This window comes from Budorcas taxicolor, chromosome X (assembly GCF_023091745.1).
Source record: "Budorcas taxicolor isolate Tak-1 chromosome X, Takin1.1, whole genome shotgun sequence".
NCBI classification, from domain to species: Eukaryota; Metazoa; Chordata; class Mammalia; order Artiodactyla; family Bovidae; genus Budorcas; species Budorcas taxicolor.
Genome location: NC_068935.1, coordinates 56,791,941 through 56,809,315, shown reverse-complemented (window position 1 = coordinate 56,809,315; position 17,375 = coordinate 56,791,941). Strand labels below are relative to the sequence as shown.

General features: G+C 44.1%; 1 protein-coding gene across 2 annotated transcripts in view; it reads left to right on the top strand.

Annotated features, from left to right (window-relative positions):
* The first annotated feature begins 1,968 nt into the window (after positions 1 to 1,968).
* TMEM185A (transmembrane protein 185A) overlaps positions 1,969 to 17,375 on the top strand; it is a 40,274-nt gene continuing 24,867 nt past the window's right edge. The window contains exons 1-2 of one of the 2 annotated variants that reach the window (XM_052662933.1): positions 2,025 to 2,152; positions 4,985 to 5,141. Coding sequence is in view for 1 of the 2 variants with exons in the window: in XM_052662932.1 (XP_052518892.1) it covers positions 2,115 to 2,152 (38 nt within the window). In the remaining variant the exon portion in view is untranslated. Of the gene's footprint in view, positions 2,153 to 4,984; positions 5,142 to 17,375 lie in introns of both variants that reach the window. The other variant, XM_052662932.1, reaches the window with a different exon arrangement.

Here is a 17,375-nt window from a genome sequence, read left to right as displayed (position 1 = left end):
ATGGGAGGCTTGGGTAGTCCAATTTTTCCTATATGTCCTCATGGACAGGCCTTTATGCTCCCTTGGCAACTTGGCTTGTCAGGGCAAAAGAATACAGTGACAGTTGTTTGTGCATTGGCATCCTGTTCCCCCAGGCTAGGCAGCCCCCACAGGTTGATCATCTTGGATGTGGGAGGTACTACCAGTCTACAGAGCAGTGGCTCAGCTCTGAGATCCTCTGGGACCTCACCAAAGTAGTGCCTGCTCTCAAGGCTCCGGAGTCTGAGCAGCCTGTTTGGTCTCTGTCCATGAATCTCTTGAAAGGGCAACAGTACCTGGTACTCAAGTGTCTTAACTGACCAACAATCTCAATCTTAATGCCTGTTTGGAGTGAGGCCACTAGTAAGGAAGTGGTGCTGGCCAATCTGGTCACTGGCAAGTATCTCTTTTTTTGCAGAGTGTGGGCTGCATGTTTGTCAGGAACTCCAAGTCCTACCTCCTTAGTTGCTGGGCAGCTCAGGGCACATTATACAAGCTTTTCTGTGCCTCAGCTTTCCCTTCTGTATTTCTAGGCTCATTGAGAACCTCCTCAGGGGTAGACAAAGGACTCCACTGGAAGGATGGGCTGGGGAGATAGACTCAAACTCTAGGACAGTCCTCTGGTGTTTCAGCAGCTAACAAACTTGATTCAGGTCACTCATCCTTAAAAACAGCTCATATAATAATACCCATTCCCTAGTGGGTTTGGGAAGCCTAATTACCACTTGTGAAATGTTTTTCAAGTTCTCAGAAGAAAGGTAATACATCATGGCAAAGTATGCCTCTCATAATTGTGATATTCTCAAGCTGCCTCCAGGGCTAAATCCTATAAAATTGCCATTTGAGAAAATGCAATTGTAACAAAGTACAACTATTACCCATAATGATAGGAGACTAATGTCTAAGGTATTCCTGTGCCCATGGAAAACTCGTATCAGCCCGGAAGTGAAGAAGGTAGACTAGGCCACCTGCTCGAGCTTGCTCTGCTAATTTCAAAAGTTAACAGACTCCTTGAAGAGAGGCCCCTTTAGAAGCACCAGATAGCAACAGTGTTCTCTGAGCACCGAGTGTGCACCAGGCAGTGTGTTATGCACGCTATCTCACCAAATCTTGCGAAGTTTAGGAAGTAGGTTTTATTATCTCTGTTTTGCAGAGGAGAAGAACATGAGACTCAAAGATGTTGACTTGCCCAAGGAAAATGAACCCGGCAGTTATAAATAGGATGGGTCATAGTGGAGGAAGAGCTGGGCCAGGTGGGACGTGACCACAGAGTCTAGGCAGGAGCCAAGGAGACTTTGAACTAGGTTAGCAAAGCCAGGATAACTTCCAGATATCCAGTTTGGGCACCCCACCTTGCAACCAAGCCGGTGACTAGGTCTGCTGCCAACGCAGAGAGGCAACCAAGGAGGGGAAGGTCGTAGGGAGGGCGGATGACTTTGGAGCAGGGTGGCCCGAGTTTGGGACGGCCAGCATATCTCCACGCGCTGACGTGGGCCTTGGGAGGGAATTTGAGAAGCAGTCATTGACACGTTTGACAGGTGAAGCCTGGGAGGAGATCACCAAAATGCAACGTGATTCCCAGGGTCACTACCCTCAAGGCTCAGTTCTCGCTGAGGGAAACCTCCAGAAGGCAGCGCGGGCCAAGGTGTCAGGGGTCCGCGAAGACCTCCCCGCGGGACTCCCGGGCGGACGCTCCCTCCCCGTGGGCCTGCGCAGAGTCAGCAGCCCTGTTTGGTTCTCCGTGCCCTCCCTCGGGTCCCCTGTCCCTCTGGCCTCCGTCGTCCCCGCCACCTCCTTGGCCCGGTGCGGCGCCGAGGGGTGGGACCTTCGCGCAAGGGGAGCGGAGACACCGGCGTCGCGCGTTGCCCACCGCGCTCCTCGGGCCGGCGGGGCGGGGCTCAGGGCGCATGCGCAGCGGCCTTACGGAAGCCCGGAAGGAGGGGAGGGAGGTGCAACTCAGGTTTCTCCGGGAGGCGGCGGCGGCGACGACGGTTACGCGGCCAGCGCTGGCACCATGTACCCGCTGTAACGCGCAGACCGCGCTGCGCGGCGGGGCGGGGGGAGGAGGAGGAGGACGCCGCGGTGAGTTCTCCGCCATGAACCTGAGGGGCCTCTTCCAGGACTTCAACCCGAGGTGAGGCGCCGCCCGCACGGCTTGGGGAGGCGCGGCGGCCGTGATGCCGCGGTGGGCGACGGGGCCTGCCCGAGCCTCCTCGGAAAACCGATCGGCCCCGGCGCCGACCCGCTGCTCCTCCCGCGTCCGCTACATTCAACCTCCGGCCCACCGTCCCTTCTAGAACCTCCCGGCCGCGGCCCCAGCCCTGCCGGAACTCCGCGCCCCTCCGCTCGCCCTCCCTTGTCGATGTCCCAACTTCCCTCTCACCACTCCATCTTCTGGCACCCACTGCCTGCCTCCGTTCGCCGGGCCAGGGCCGCTTCACTTGACCCGACACCCCTACCCCCTACCCCAGCTGTTTCCTCCAGTTCCTCCCAGCCCTTGAGGTTTGCCTTGGACGTTTGCCCAAACCTCGCTTGTTTGCTTCTTTGTGGAACTGATATCTGAAATACTGTTGAATCCTTGGAGTCCGTGTCAGGGTATGGCGGGACCTTACGTAATGCTTTCTGGGGGGATAAACCTGGCAATTTTCCGTGCGTGTTGTCTCATCAATCTTGATTATATGTTTATTTGCAGGAAGTAGATATTGCCGTTCTGTTTCCCAGATGGGGACTAGCGAGTGGACAGGATGGAAGGCACTCAGGCTAAGGAATCGAGCGTCTCTCCTTGCGCTTGCCCAAGTGTTCTGTAACTCTCTTATGTCCCCAGACTGTGAACTCCCTAAAGCAGAGATGGTCTCCTACTCAATTCTCTATTCCCAACAGGCCCCGCTGTGTCTGACACACATAGGAGCCACTTGTGAAATATGGAACTAAACTGAACCCAAAGACCTGGGTTGGAGACCAGGCCATATGTAACTGGGGGATTTTCTGCTCATGTGAAAAATAAGGAGTTGGTCTAGCTGATCTCTTAAGTCCGCTGCCCTGTGAAAGGAGTGCCCTGTCTCTCATATTTGCTGTTTGGAAACCACTCACTCGGTGAACCTTTCCTATGCTGGGTCCTGGGCTGGGGACTTCAGATGCTGGGAGGGCCCATGGGAATGGAGAAGGGCAGGGAAATAGACGATTTATGGCAGTGTGCAGTGTTGTACTGTGTCAGCCCGGAGAGACCACTGTCCAGGCTGCTTGTGGGGGATGCAGGGAAGTCTTGAGGGAGAGATAGAGGATGAGTGTGTGTGTTGGGAGTGCCGTCTCCTTAGGGATGGTGACGTTTTAAGCTGCGAGCCACTGTGACTTCCTGAGTGCTCTTACTCCTCTTTGAGCACTGTCCTGTTCATCTTCTGTCTAGTCTGAAGTGCCAGTGTGCCCATCCCAGTGCAGTCATGGTCACCGTTGGCCTTCAGGATGCTCTGCATAGAGGAGCTTGTTGAGAGCAAGTAGCAGAGAACTGGCTACATGCACCGCCTTCCTCTGCTGCTCCTAGGTAGGGGTTAGGGTTCATCTCCGGTATAGCAGAGTTGGATAGGCCTTGTGTAGCTACACTGTTTGGCAATGGTGATGAGAACGATAAGATCTGAATTGCTTTCTGTCCTTGGGTCACTCACTTATCTGTTTTATCGGTAGCAGAATAACGAGGCCAATTTAATGATTGATTGCAAAGCGCTTTACAAATAGAAAGCTCCAGGACAATTTTGCAAGGTGACAAGAGCATTCTAAAGCTACAAAGAACTGCCTGAAGTGATGGAACTAACAGTTGCCGAAGCAAAACCGTGCTGCACAGATAACGTCCTTAACCACTTTTTTCGGTAGCTTCTCCCCTTGCTCCCCAAAATTTGCACATGAAAATTATAATCAAATACCAGCTATCTAAAGGCTTCCCAGGTGGCACTAGTGGTAAAGAACATGCCTGCCAATGCAGGAGACCTAAGAGACATAGGTTCGAGCCCTGGGTTTGAAAGATCCCCTGGAGGAGGAAATGGCCACCTAGTCCAGTATTCTTGCCTGGACAATCCCCATGGACAGAGGAGTCTGGCGGGCTACAGTCCATGGGGTCACAAAGAGTCAGACACAACTGAAGCGACTTAGCACACACACATGCACCAGCTATCTAAACAGCTTTATAGTAAACATCACCATATTTGTCAGCCCTTTAGTTCTACCAGGATTGAGATGCACAACTCCCTGGGAAGTGTAAAGGTGTGGTGGGTCAATGGAAGTGAGCAGTGTTTCCTCATGGCGGAGACTGCTGAGACAGTGGCCAGCTCACGTTGGCAGCTGCCAGTTTTCAGCTGGTGGTGTGTTATGTCTCACAGGCACACCTTGTTTTTGACACTGTTCTGTCATTTTTAGTCTTGCTTCATGCCGAGGAGGACCTGCCAGAGAGCTCACGAGCAAACAGGGCTTGTGGCAGGGCGTCCAGCTTTGCCCCCTGCCTGGGATTCAGAGCCCATTCCACACCTGCCTCCTAGCCCAGCACCTTGGCACACACTGTTCTCTTTGTTGGGAATGTTCCCCTCTCCTCCTGACCTAGTGAACTCCTGTTTCTCTTTGAGATCTCAGCTCACTTGTTGCTTGCTGAGGGCAGCTTTTCTGCCTTCCCCGACCAGCCCACTGAGCCCTGTTTGTACCCCTGTGCATAGGGTGCTGTGCTCCTCCTCCATGCACTCGTCTGGACCCTTGTGTTTGTCTGTGTGCTTGTTTGATTAATGCCTGTCTGCCCTGTGAAAAGGTAACTGTAGCTCTGTCGGGGCAGGGACTTGACTCTGTGCGTTATGGTCGCCTGCCTACCTGGCTCAGAAGGTGTTTGTGGGAGGGATGGATGAATGAATGAACGACTCACTCTGCAGAGTCACTGTCTTCCTCATGGTCTGTGGCCTGCTTCTCTTTCTTCTCACCCCCTTCCCTCCTTCAGAATGCAGCCCTTCCATCGGAGAGCTGGGAACACCATGACACCAAGCAGACTGTGGCTGCCTTGACTTTGCAGATTGTGTGTGTCACAGAAATAGTCACTGTCAATAGTCAAGGCAGGGGCCATGACTCCAAATCTCCTTTCCAGCCTTTTGATCTTGGTGAGTCTGAATCCGCTGCTGTATTGCCAATGCTCTGGGAAGTGGCACGGACAGAATGATTCACAGCTGTCAACACTCAGATGTGCAGGACTGCCAGCTGACCTTCTGCCTAGTTCCATCTGGCTCAGAACTGGTTGATCATGAGCTTCTTTTTAGTTACAGAGGTTAAGGCTTGCTGGTAATTAACAAAAGGGAGCTGCCTGGCCTTTAAGAGGTGTTTGTAAAGTATATGTAAAGCATTCCTTCATCAAACATCTCCCTGGTTCCTACTGCATGCCAGAGAGGTGCTGGGTGCTCGGAGTAAAACTGTGAATGAGATGTGGTCCCTTGCCACGCTCCTCAAGCCCAGCAAAAGAAGCAGAAATGGAAACAGATTAAAACACACACAGGAAGAGGCATTCCAGGGACAGGAACCTAAGAACCATATGCTGTGGGAACATGAGGGGCAGAGCCCCGAATTCTGTCTAGCTCAACAGGGAGGGTTCTACAGCCTGGTCCTGAAGAATAGAATTATAGGCTTTTGTCAGCCCAGAGGGCAGGGAGGGTATCTTAGGAGGGATGAAGTATGCAGAGGTGCAGGGTCATGGGAAGGCCTGGTGTGTTAAGACAGTGGTGAAAGGTCAGTGTGGTAGGGGCATTGCAGACAACGCCCATCATGTGATTTTAAAATACTCTATCTACATAGTGCTCACAATTCCTGTAAATATTTTTGGCACATTACTGTTTTTTTTTTTTTTTTAATGATGCTCCAGATGCATCAGTGGTGAGTGTATGTTGGTACTGTTAATGAACTCCTAACCTCCCAAATGTCTGTTTATCTGTCGTTCTGTCATCTCAGATTACCTATAGTAAGAAAACCCTGTTGATTATAGTGAGGTTATTATTAATAATAGCTATGACTTATGCGACACCTACCATGTGCCAGGCACAAGGTCAGTGCTCTGTACCCATTATCTTGAATCTTTACAGCAGCCCTGTGAGTTTGATATCAGCCTTGTTTTGTAGAGTCTTAGCTTGTGACTTCCTCAAAGCCACCCAGGCAGCAAGGGGCCAAGTCAGGATTCTAAGAGGTTGGTCTCTTTCTGAAGCCTTTGCTCTTTTGGGTAGACCATGCATGCCTTCCCTCTATTTTAGTGACATGCCCCCCACCCCAATCATGGCACAGTAGGTCCAATATACTAAGGAGCCTTCTATTTATGAGTGGTAATTAAACAAAGCAAACCTTGTGTTTGAGCTGACACATCCAAATGAGTGTTATCTTTCAAAGAAGTTACTTAGGGAAGAGGTAAATATATACCTGTTGCATTGCTCATACCCCTTGTTACTCATCTGAAATTTTCCTTTGAAGCAAATCATCTAAGAAAATCTGTCTCACTGCTTTATAATCATATACAATTGTTTAACCAAAATAGTGCCACCTAGTTTGATCACACTTCCTATTCACCAAACTTAGCTCTGACTGACTTTTGGCCATTTCTAAAAATCCACTGTCAATGAAGATTTGGCACCATTGAGGGTATTCAAAAGAACAGACTGTGGGTTCTCAAGGCAAGTCCAGGAGGAAAGGTCCAAAGATGACTTAAGCAGTGAAGTGGGATTAATGCTCTGGCTCCCAGGAGGACTGTTTAAATGAGACCAGTCTCACTTGAATGCAGAATTTCTGGTTTTGAAAATACCATTCCCATTACTTGCTAATTACACACACATTTTTCTTGGGTATGAGTTCTTTGAAGAGCAGGATGGTGAAGGGTTCGATAAATGTGCAGAGTGTTGGGTACAGAGAGCTATGAGCCATTGAGAACTCTGTTATAGGGGAGAGACAGTGGATTGGAGGCATTTCAGATAGTTTCCTAGGACTTTGGAAGTGAAGCTTCCCAATGTTGAGCTTGGGGTTTCCAATTGCATTGCTTGATCATAGGCCATGCCTGTACAAGGAGACTAGAATTTAAGATGAAATCCCTGAACTCTGGAGATAGGCTCTTTATAACTGACAATTTGTACTTTGTCACCTATGACCTAATAGTGAGTAAAATGATTGCTAAGTGAGCTTGTTACAACTAGTTTCTTTGATCATACTGAGGTAAAATTCATCATTTACAGGTACTTTCTTATCCCCTTATCTTAATGAGTGGATATATGAGCAACCTAGTGTGGAGAGAGTGACCCCCACCCCACAACCACAAAGCTGGGAAACTTCCCACAGTCCTGGGCTCTATCTAGTCCTCCTCAAGAGTCATTTGCTTTTATTTGGCTTTTGTGTGTTCTTGCCAGTAAATGACTAAATTTTGTAAGTTTCTGCTCAGTGTAAGAGGTGCAGTTCCTTTAAAATGTTGGGAGAGTGTCAGCAGCTTGTCGGAGCTATTCTCTGAAGTTATAGACAGGTGCTCACAGGGATGTGTCACCTAGAGCATGTATGTGTGCCTGCTTCAGGTAAAGCCAGCGGCTTTCACTGGAGAAAACTATGAGTCCAGTTGCATTCTTTTGACTTGTAGAAAACAAAATACTAGAACTTTATACTCACAGTGTCATCTCTTTACTTGGTATATTCCTTCCGCCCCTAAATCCTTTTCCCCTCACTCCAAGGTGGAGAGAGGGGATTTGAGCCTTAAGCAGAGAGCTCTGTGTACATTTCAGAGAGGATGCTAGCTTTGTAGTTTGACTCATGTGACTCTACTTAGTGATCTTGTATTGACATTACAGATTCAGATGAGAGTGTAGTAAATCCATTTTTAAGGTGTAATTGGAAGAGTGAAATTGAGGAAGTGGTAGTTCGATGCCAGAATATCCACTGGAACCTCCATTTGCTGATTCGTGGAGAATTGAGCAGTCTGTTTTTATACTTGGATTCTGGTCTGAAAGTTCCTTGAAAAGTAACTCATACTAGTTTAGGCTTTTTTTTTTTTTTTAACTTTTAATGATTTTTTTTATTGTGGTAAAAATCACATACTGTTCTAACCATATTTATCTGTTCAGGTCAGTGGCATTAAGTCCGTTTACATTGTTGTGCAACTGTCACCATCATCCATCTCCTGAATCTTTCACCTTCCGAAGTTTAGACTTTTTTTAAAAAGTAAACTTTCTTATCACTGTGTTACTGCTGTGTCATAATCTCTTCCTGCCAATCAGCTTTGAAATTTCCTATTTAATAGGCAGTCATCTTTTTCAACTTGGGTTTAAATGTATTGCTATTGTTGAGATACTATTCTTTTTCTTCCCAGTTAAAAATGTGTATAAATTCAACATTTTATAATTTCTGATGGTATTAATTTGTTTTATTTGATTGACTCTGGAGTTGTTTGTTTTTTCAAAGAGCCAGCTATTCATGTTACTTATTGATTTCATTTTGGTTCCACATTTCTACTTCTACTTTTATTATTTCCATATTTTGGCTTCTTTTCTTTTTTCCCTTAAAATTCTTGGAGAGGAACTCAGTTGTCTGGTTTTCCTTTTGTCTCTTTTCTTTTTAGCTTTGATTTACACTTCTCGAGTGGATACATGTTCTTTGAGCTTTGCTTTGGCAGCTGCCTAGGCATATTGATGTTTCAGTTGCATTTTAAATATTCTGTGTTAATTCTGTTTCGTCCTTGGTTTAGTCATTATCTAAGAAAGGAAACTAACATTTACTGAGTATTACCTGCTTGGTGCCAAGCCCTGCAATGGTGCTTTCTATATCTTTTTAAAAGAAATATTGTCAGATTAGTTCCATACTTTATGGTCGTGCTGTTAGGTTTTCATTATTTAGATTGTCCTTATTAGTCATTTGAATGCTTTATGCTTTGAAATCTAATTTATCAAATTAATCTACTAGTAAATTGCTCTTTTTCTTACTCAATCATGATAAACCTGTGTTGTCTCCTTTCTTGTAGTTGGTTTGACTTTTGACATTGGTTGCAAGTCTGACTGTTGACTGCAACAGATTTAGATTTTATTTTTTAATCCAGTAAGTGATCTTTCTTATTTTAGGCCTGTGATAGCAGAATAATGACACCTGTCCCCCAGATATGCCCACATCCTAATCCTTGGAACTTCGAAACACATTCCATTACACAGTAAAGGGAAATTAAGGTAACAGATGGAATTATGGTTGCTAATCTGCTGACCTGAAAATAGGGGAGATTATTCTGGATTTTCTGGCTGGGCCCATTATCCGAGGTCTTAAATGTAGAAGAGGAAGTCAGAGTGAGTCAGTGTGGGGAGGAGTGCTGGAGCTTTGAAACTGGAGCGGGGGGTTACTAGCCAGCTCTGAAACAGCTTCTGTGTGTGCGTGTGCTTCAGTTGTGTCTGACTCTGCAACTCTATGGGCTGTAGCCCATCAGGCTCCTCTGTCCATGGGATTCTCCAGGCAAAATATTAGAGTGGGTTGCCATGCCCTTCTCCAGGGGATCTTCCTGACCCAGGGATCGAACCTGCATCTTTTATGTCTCCCACATTGGCAGGCAGGTTGTTTTCACTAGAGCCACCTGGGAAGCAGCTTCTTGAAGCTGGTAAGACAAGAAAACGTTCTCTCATAGAGCCTCCAGGAGGCTCAGAACCCTGGTGACACCTTGATTTTCACCCAGTGAGACCATTTCAGACTTGACATTCAAAACTGTAAAGATACTGTTTGTGCTTTTTAAGCCACTCAGTTGTGCTAATTTTGTATGGGTGCAATAGAAAACCGATACCACAACACTTCATCCTCTTTAGATTTTTCCAGCAACAGTATTTGAAGAAGTTATATTTTGTTATTATAACTTATTATTTGTCCTCTTGTAAGGTCACCTTGTTTCCTTTATATTTTTAATTTTTCATGTAATAGACCCAGAGCTCTTCATATCCCTTTGAAAAGTGAAAGTGAAGTCACTCAGTCGTGTCTGACTCTTTGCAACCCCATGGACTGTAGCTCTCCAGGCCCCTTCGTCCATGCGATTTTCCAGGCAAGAGTACTGGAGTGGGTTGCCATTTCCTTCTCCAGAGGATCTTCCCGACCCAGGGATCGAACCCAGGTCTCCTGCATTATGGACAGACGCTTTACCGTCTGAGCCACCAGGGAAGTCTGCTGCTGCTGCTGCTGCTAAGTCACTTCAGTCATGTCCAACTCTGTGCAACCGCATAGACGGCAGCCCACCAGGCTCCCCCTGTCCCTGGGATTCTAATATCCCTTTAAATTATGTCAAAAATTATTAAATACTTTTCCAACATTTTAATTTTCATTATTTCCACTACTCTTTCTTCTATTAAGTAATAGAACTCTTTTAGGGAAGATAATGTATTTAGCTTACAGGGTTTAGTCTCCCCCACCTCATTTATTTTTTTGCTTATAGTCTGAAACTCTTTGGAAAATTTTTGTCTCCACATATTATCCTTTACCTAAGATCCTTGTGTTTGTCCTTGTCCTTGCATTTGTTACTGTTCTAATCCACTTTTTCTTTTAAAAATCCTTTCTGTTTTCCAGTCCATTGTTTCTGGCAATGATATATGTAGCTGAAGGCTTTGGTTGACAAATTGGTTCTGATTTTCTAGATTGTGTGATATCCCCCTGTGCTATCAGAGAGAAAAAGTTCTCTTACCTGCTAACTTTATTTCTGGTGATCACTCCATTTCTACTAGCTCTTGAACCCCCCTCAAACCCTTTTCTTCTCTGAAGTCTAGGAACATCATTCTTCTCTTGGCATCTTTCAGTTGTAGCGCTCTCCCTCTGTGTGGCGGCTTGTAAAGGCCTCTCCTTGTTTCTGAGCATGAATAATCATAATTAACATATGTTTAGTGCAGGAGTTATCAAACTGTTTTTCACAGACCCCCTTGGGGCCTTGAGAAACTTTCCAGGGATCTGCGAGGTCAGAACTATTTTCATAATAATACGAAGACATCTTTCGCTGGGTTGCCATTTCACTCCGGTGAGTAAACTGCTGGCACCTGAGCACAAATCAAGCTGTGCCAGGAAAAGTGAAAGTTGCTCAGTCGTGTCTAATTTTTTGTGACCCCATGGATTATAGTCCATGGAATTCTCTAGGCAAGAATACTGAAGTGGGTTGCCATTTCCTTCTCCAGGGGATCTTCCCGACCCTGGGATTGAACCCCGGTCTCCTGCATTGCAGGCAGAATCTTTACCATCTGAGCCAACAGGGAAGGCCTTCTGATAAAATAGGTTGTGATAACAACGAATGTGCTTTTTTTGTTGCTATAATATAGTGAAATACGTCAGCATTTAAAGATCTTCATTACTCAGTGCACTAATATTTTCTGGTTGACCTATATGGAGTTAAAATCATCCAAGGATAAAAGATTCATCCAAAGTGCAAGAGAGACCAGTGCATTTTAATGTAGCAGACTATAAAAAAGTTCACTGAAGGAATTCCCTGGTGGGTAGGACTCGGTGTTTCATTGCCAAGGGCATGGGTTCAGATCCTAGTCGCGGAACTAAGATCTTGTAAGCCTTGCAGCATGGTCAAGAAAAAAAGTTCATTGATAGTGTTTCAGACTCCACATCAGGGAACCACCACTTATTGAGTTTTGGTGTCCTATTGAAGAAAAATATCCACCATTATCTAAAAGACCAATTAAAATACTCAGTTTTTTTCTGATGACATATCTCTGTGACATCAGCTCTTCTTCACATGCTTGAACCCAGACAACGCCAACAGAATGAATGCAGACATAAATATTATAATCTAGGTATCTGCTATGAAGCCAAACATTTTATTTTTTTCTGATTAAAAAAAAATTATTTGAAGAATAATTGCTTTACAGTATTCCATTGGTTTTTACCAAAGAGAAACATGAATCAGCCATAGCCTTACCCATGTCCACTCCCGCTTGAACATCCTTCCCACCTCCCTCCCCATCCCACTGCTCTAGGTTGTTATCCAACCCTGGTTGGAGTTCCCTGAGTCATAAGGCAAATTCCCACTGGCTATCTATTTTACATATGATAATACATGTTTCCATGTTACTCTCTCCGTATCGCCCACTCTCCTTCCCCCACCCAGCTGTGTCCATAAGTCTGTTCTCAGTGTCTGTGTCTCCATAGCTGATGTGCAAATAGGTTCATCAATACCATCTTTCTAGATTCCTTATACATGCGTTAGTATATGATATATGTTTTTCTCTTTCTGACTTACTGCACTCTGTATGATAGGCTCTAGATTCATCCACCTCATTAGGACTGACTCAAATGTGGTCCTTTTTATGGCTGAATAAATATTCCATTCTATATATGTACAACAACTTCTTTATCCTTTCATCTGTTGATGGACATCTAGGTTGCTTCCATGTCCTAGCTATTGTAACTAGAGCTGCAATGAACATTGGGTTACACGTGTCTTTTTCAGTTTTGGTTTCCTCAGGGTATATGCCTAGTAGTGGGATTGATGGGTCATGGTGGTTTTATTCCTAGTCTTTTAAGGAATCTCTATGCTATTCTCCATAGTGGCTGTTATCAATTTGCATTTCCACCAATAGTGCAAGAGAGTTCCCTTTTCTCCATACCCTCTCCAGAATTTATTGTTTGTAGATTTTTTGATGATGGTCATTCTGACCAGTGTGAGGTAATGTCTCATTGTAGTTTTTACTTACATTTCTCTAATAATGAGCAGTGTTGAGCAGCATTTCATGTGTTTATTAGCCATCTGTATGTCTTCTTTGGAGAAATGTCTGTTTAGTTTTTTTTGCCCATTTTTTTGATTGTTTTTTTTTTTCCCCGCTGGTATTGACTTATATGAGCTACTTGTATATTTTGAAATTAATCCTTTGTTAGTTGTTTCATTTGCTATTATTTTTTCCCATTCTGAGGGTTGACTTTTCACCTTGTTTATAGTTTCCTTTGCTGTGCAAAAGCTTTTAAGTTTAATGAGCTCCCACTTGTTTATTTTTGTTTTATTTCCATTATTCTAGGAGGGGGGTCATAGAGGATCTTGTTGTGATTTATGTCATAGAGTTTTCTGCCTATGTTTCCTTTAGGAATTTTATAGTTTCTGGTCTTACATTTAGGTCTTTAATTCATTTTGAGATTATCTTTGTGGATGGTGTTAGGAAGGATTCCAATTTCATTCTTTTACATGTAGCTGTCCAATTTTACCAGCACCACTTACTGAAGAGACTATCTTTGCCCCATTGTATATTCTTGCCTTCTTTGTCAAAACTAAGGTACCCATAGATGTGTGGGTTTATCTCTGGGCTATCTATCTTGTTCCCTTGGTCTTGTTGTTCAGTTGCTTAGTCATAGCTGAATCTTTGCCACCCCATAGACTGCAACATGCATGGCTTCCCTGTCCTTCACCATCTCCCTGAGCTTGCTCAAATTCATGTCCATTGAGTCAGTGATGCCATCCAACCATCTCGTCCTCTGTCATCCCCTTCTTCTCCGGCCTTCAGTCTTTCCCAGCATCAGGGTCTTTTCCAATGAGTCAGCTCTTCGCATCAGGTGGCCAAAGTATTGGAGCTTCAGTATCAGTACTTCGAATGAATATTCAGGACTGATTTCTTTTGGATTGACTGGTTTGATCTCTTTGCAGTCCGAGGGACTCTCAACAATCTTCTCCAACACCACAGTTCAAAAGCATCAATTCTTCAACACTCATCCTTCTTTATGGTCCAACTCTCACATCCATACATAACTACTGGAAAAACCATAGATTTGACTATACGGATCATTGTCAGAAAAGTAATGTCTCTGCTTTTTAATATGCTGGCTAGGTTTGTCATAGCTTATCTTCAAAGGAGCAGGCATCTTTTAATTTCATTGCTGCAGTCACCATCTGCAGTGATTCTGGAGCCCAAGAAAATAAAGTCTGTCACTGTTTCCATTGTTTCCGCATCTATTTGCCATGAAGTAATGGGACCAGATGCCATGATCTTATTTTTTTGAATGTTGAATTTTAAGCCAACTTTTTCACTCTCCTCGTTCACTTCATCAAGAGGCTCTTTAGTTCTTCTTCACTTTCTGCCATAAGGGTGGTGTCATCTGCTTATCTGAGGTTATTGATATTTATCCCGGCAATCTTGATTCCAGCTTGTGCTTCACCCAGCCCGGCATTTCTCACAATGTACTCTGCATACAAGTTAAATAAGCAGGGTGACAGTATACATCCTTGAAACACTCCTTTCCCAATTTGGAACCAGTCCATTTTTCCATGTTCAGATCTAACTGTTGTTTCTTGACCTGCATACAGGTTTCTCAGGAGGCAAGTAAGGTGGTCTGGTATTCTCATCTCTGAGAATTTTCCACAGTTTGTTGTGATCTAGATGGAGGCTTTAGTTTAGTCAATGAAGCAGATTCTTTTTTTTTTAATTCTCTTGCTTTTTCTGTGAGCCAATGGATGTTAGCAATTTGATCTCTGCTTCCTCTGCCTTTTCTAAATCCAGCTTGTATGTCTAGAAGTTCTCAGTTCACATACTGTTGAAGCCTAGGTTGGAGAATTTTGAGCATTACCTTGTGAGCGTGTTAGATGAGTGCAATTGTGTAGTAGTTTGAACATTCTTTGGCATTGCCTTTCTTTGGGATTGGAATGAAACTGACTTTTTGCACTCCTGTGATCACTGCTGAGTTTTCCAAATTTGCTGGCATATTGAGTGCAGCACTTTCACAGCATCATCTTTGAGGATTTGAAATAGCTCAGCTGGAATTCCATCACCTGCACTAGCTTTGTTCGTAGTGATGCTTCCTAAGGCCCACTCAACTGTTGAAAGTTCTTGCATTTAATGTTGTCCCAGGGAACTCTGAGGCTATCCTCAATTCTTTTCATTCTTTTTCCATTATTCTGCTCTTTAGCAGTTATTTCCACCATTCTATGTTCCAGCTCACTTATCCATTCTTCTGCTTCCATTAATGTATTGGTTCCTTCCAGAGTATTTTTAATTTCAATAATTGAGTTATTCATCACTGTTTGCTTAATCTTTATTTCTTCTATGTCCTTGGCAATTGTTTTAATCATGTTGATCACTTCTTGCATTTTCTCCATTCTATTTTTAAGGTTTTGGAATATCTTTGCTATCATTATTCTGAATTCTTTTTCAGGTAGTTTGCCTATTTACTCTTCGTTTAGTTGGTCTTGTCTGTTTCTAGTTTGTTCCTTCATTTGCACCATACTTCTCTGCCTTTTCTTTTTAAAAAAAATTCATTGTGTTTGAGATCTCCTTTTCTCAGATTTTGAGGTCGAATTCCTCCTTCCTCTTGGTTTCTGTCCTTGGTGGGTAAGGTTGATTCAGTGGTTTGTGTAGGCTTCTGTTGGGTGTGACTTGTGCTTGTGCTCTGGTGGGAGAAGGTAAGTTTTTTTTTTTTTTTTTTTTGTCCTCTGGTGGTCAGGGCTGTGTGAAGTGGTAATCCTGTTTGCTGGTGATTGGGTTTGTGTTTTTGTCTTGTTTGTTGTTTGGGTGAGTCATCCTGTATTGTGTTCTGCTGGTAGTTGGGTACTGCCAGGTCTTGTATATGGGTGGAGGCCTTTGTGGGAGTTCTCACTAATTAATACTCCCTGGGTTAGAAGTTTTCTGGTAGTCTAGAGTCTTGTCAGTGCTCCCACTCCAAAAGCCCAGGGCCTGATCTCTGGCCAGTGAACAGAGATTCCACAGGTGGTTTGTAATGGCATTGCTAAGTCACTTCGGTCGTGTCCGACTCTGTGTGACCCCATAGACGGCAGCCCACCAGGCTCCCCCATCCCTGGGATTCTCCAGGCAAGAACACTGGAGTGGGTTGCCATTTCCTTCTCCAGTGCATGAAAGTGAAAAGTGAAAGTGAAGTCGCTCAGTCATGTCCGACCCTCCGCGACCCCATGGACTGCAGCCTACCAGGCTCCTCCGTCCATGGGATTTTCCAGGCAGGAGTACTGGAGTAGGGTGCCATTGCCTTCAAGGGGATTAAAACAAGAAACAAAATGCAAACCCCAGACAATTGGCAAATACAAAATCAGACAAATACTAATAGAAATAATGGAATATATATACACACACATATACAGATATAAACAAAACTGAAACAGTCCAAAAAACAAAAAAAAAAAAGAAAGAAAGTAGAAGAGATTGACCCAGCAAGCAAAGGAAAGCAAAAATGATATCCAACAGGTGAAAACAAAACTAATTAAAGCATAAGCTGGAAAACAAAGCCAAAGCAATATGCCAACTGGGGAATAAAGCCATGAAAGCAAAACAGACTGATAAACATGTTGAGAAAAAGAAAAGAAAGAAAGGATAGAAAAGCAAAGTTAGAATTAGATAAAGGAGATTTGTATATATTAAAGAATAAAAAGCCTCTTGAAAGTGAAAGAGGAGAGTGAAAAAGTTGGCTTAAAGCTCAACATTGAGAAAATGAAGATCATGGCATCTGGTCCCATCACTTCATGGGAAGTAGATGGGGAAACAGTGGAAATAGTGTCAGACTTTATTTTTTTCGCTCCAAAATCACTACAGATGGTGATTGCAGCCATGAAATTAAAAGACACTTACTCCTTGGAAGAAAAGTTATGACCAACCTAGATAGCATATTCAAAAGCAGAGACATTACTTTGCCAACAAAGGTCCGTCTAGTCAAGGCTATGGTTTTTCCAATAGTCAGATATGGATGTGAGAGTTGGACTGTGAAGAAAGCTGAGCACCGAATAATTGATGCTTTTGAACTGTGATGTTGGAGAGGACTCTTGAGAGTCCCTTGGACTGCAAGGAGATCCAACCAGTCCATTCTGAAGGAGATGAGCCCTGGGATTTCCTTGGAGGGAATGATGCTAAAGCTGAAGCTCCAGTACTTTGGCCACCTCACGTGAAGAGTTGACTCACTGGAAAAGACCCTGATGCTTGGAGGGTTTGGGGGCAGGAGGAGAAGGGGACAACAGAGGATGAGATGGCTGGATGGCATCACTGACTCGATGGACGTGAGTCTGAGTGAACTCCAGGAGTTGGTGATGGACAGGGAGGCCTGGCATGCTGCGATTCATGGGGTCACAAAGAGTCGGACACGACTGAGCGGCTGAACTGAACTGAACTGAACTGAAAGAGTAAATACGACAGGAAAAGAAGAAGAAAAGCAACAAAAGAATATATGTAGAAAAATAATAAATTTTAAAAAATAAAAAAAGAAAAAACCCTCAAAATCGTAAGAGGCCACCATAGATGCAGATGTATTTAAAGGAAATAAAAGGTGTGATTAGCAAAAATATTCTCAAAAGTGTAAATAGATTTAATAGTACTATTAAAATCAACAACTACAGCAACAGAGGGAAAAAAAGGAAAAAAGAAAAAATCCAGAAGCAACTACAGAACAAGTAAAAA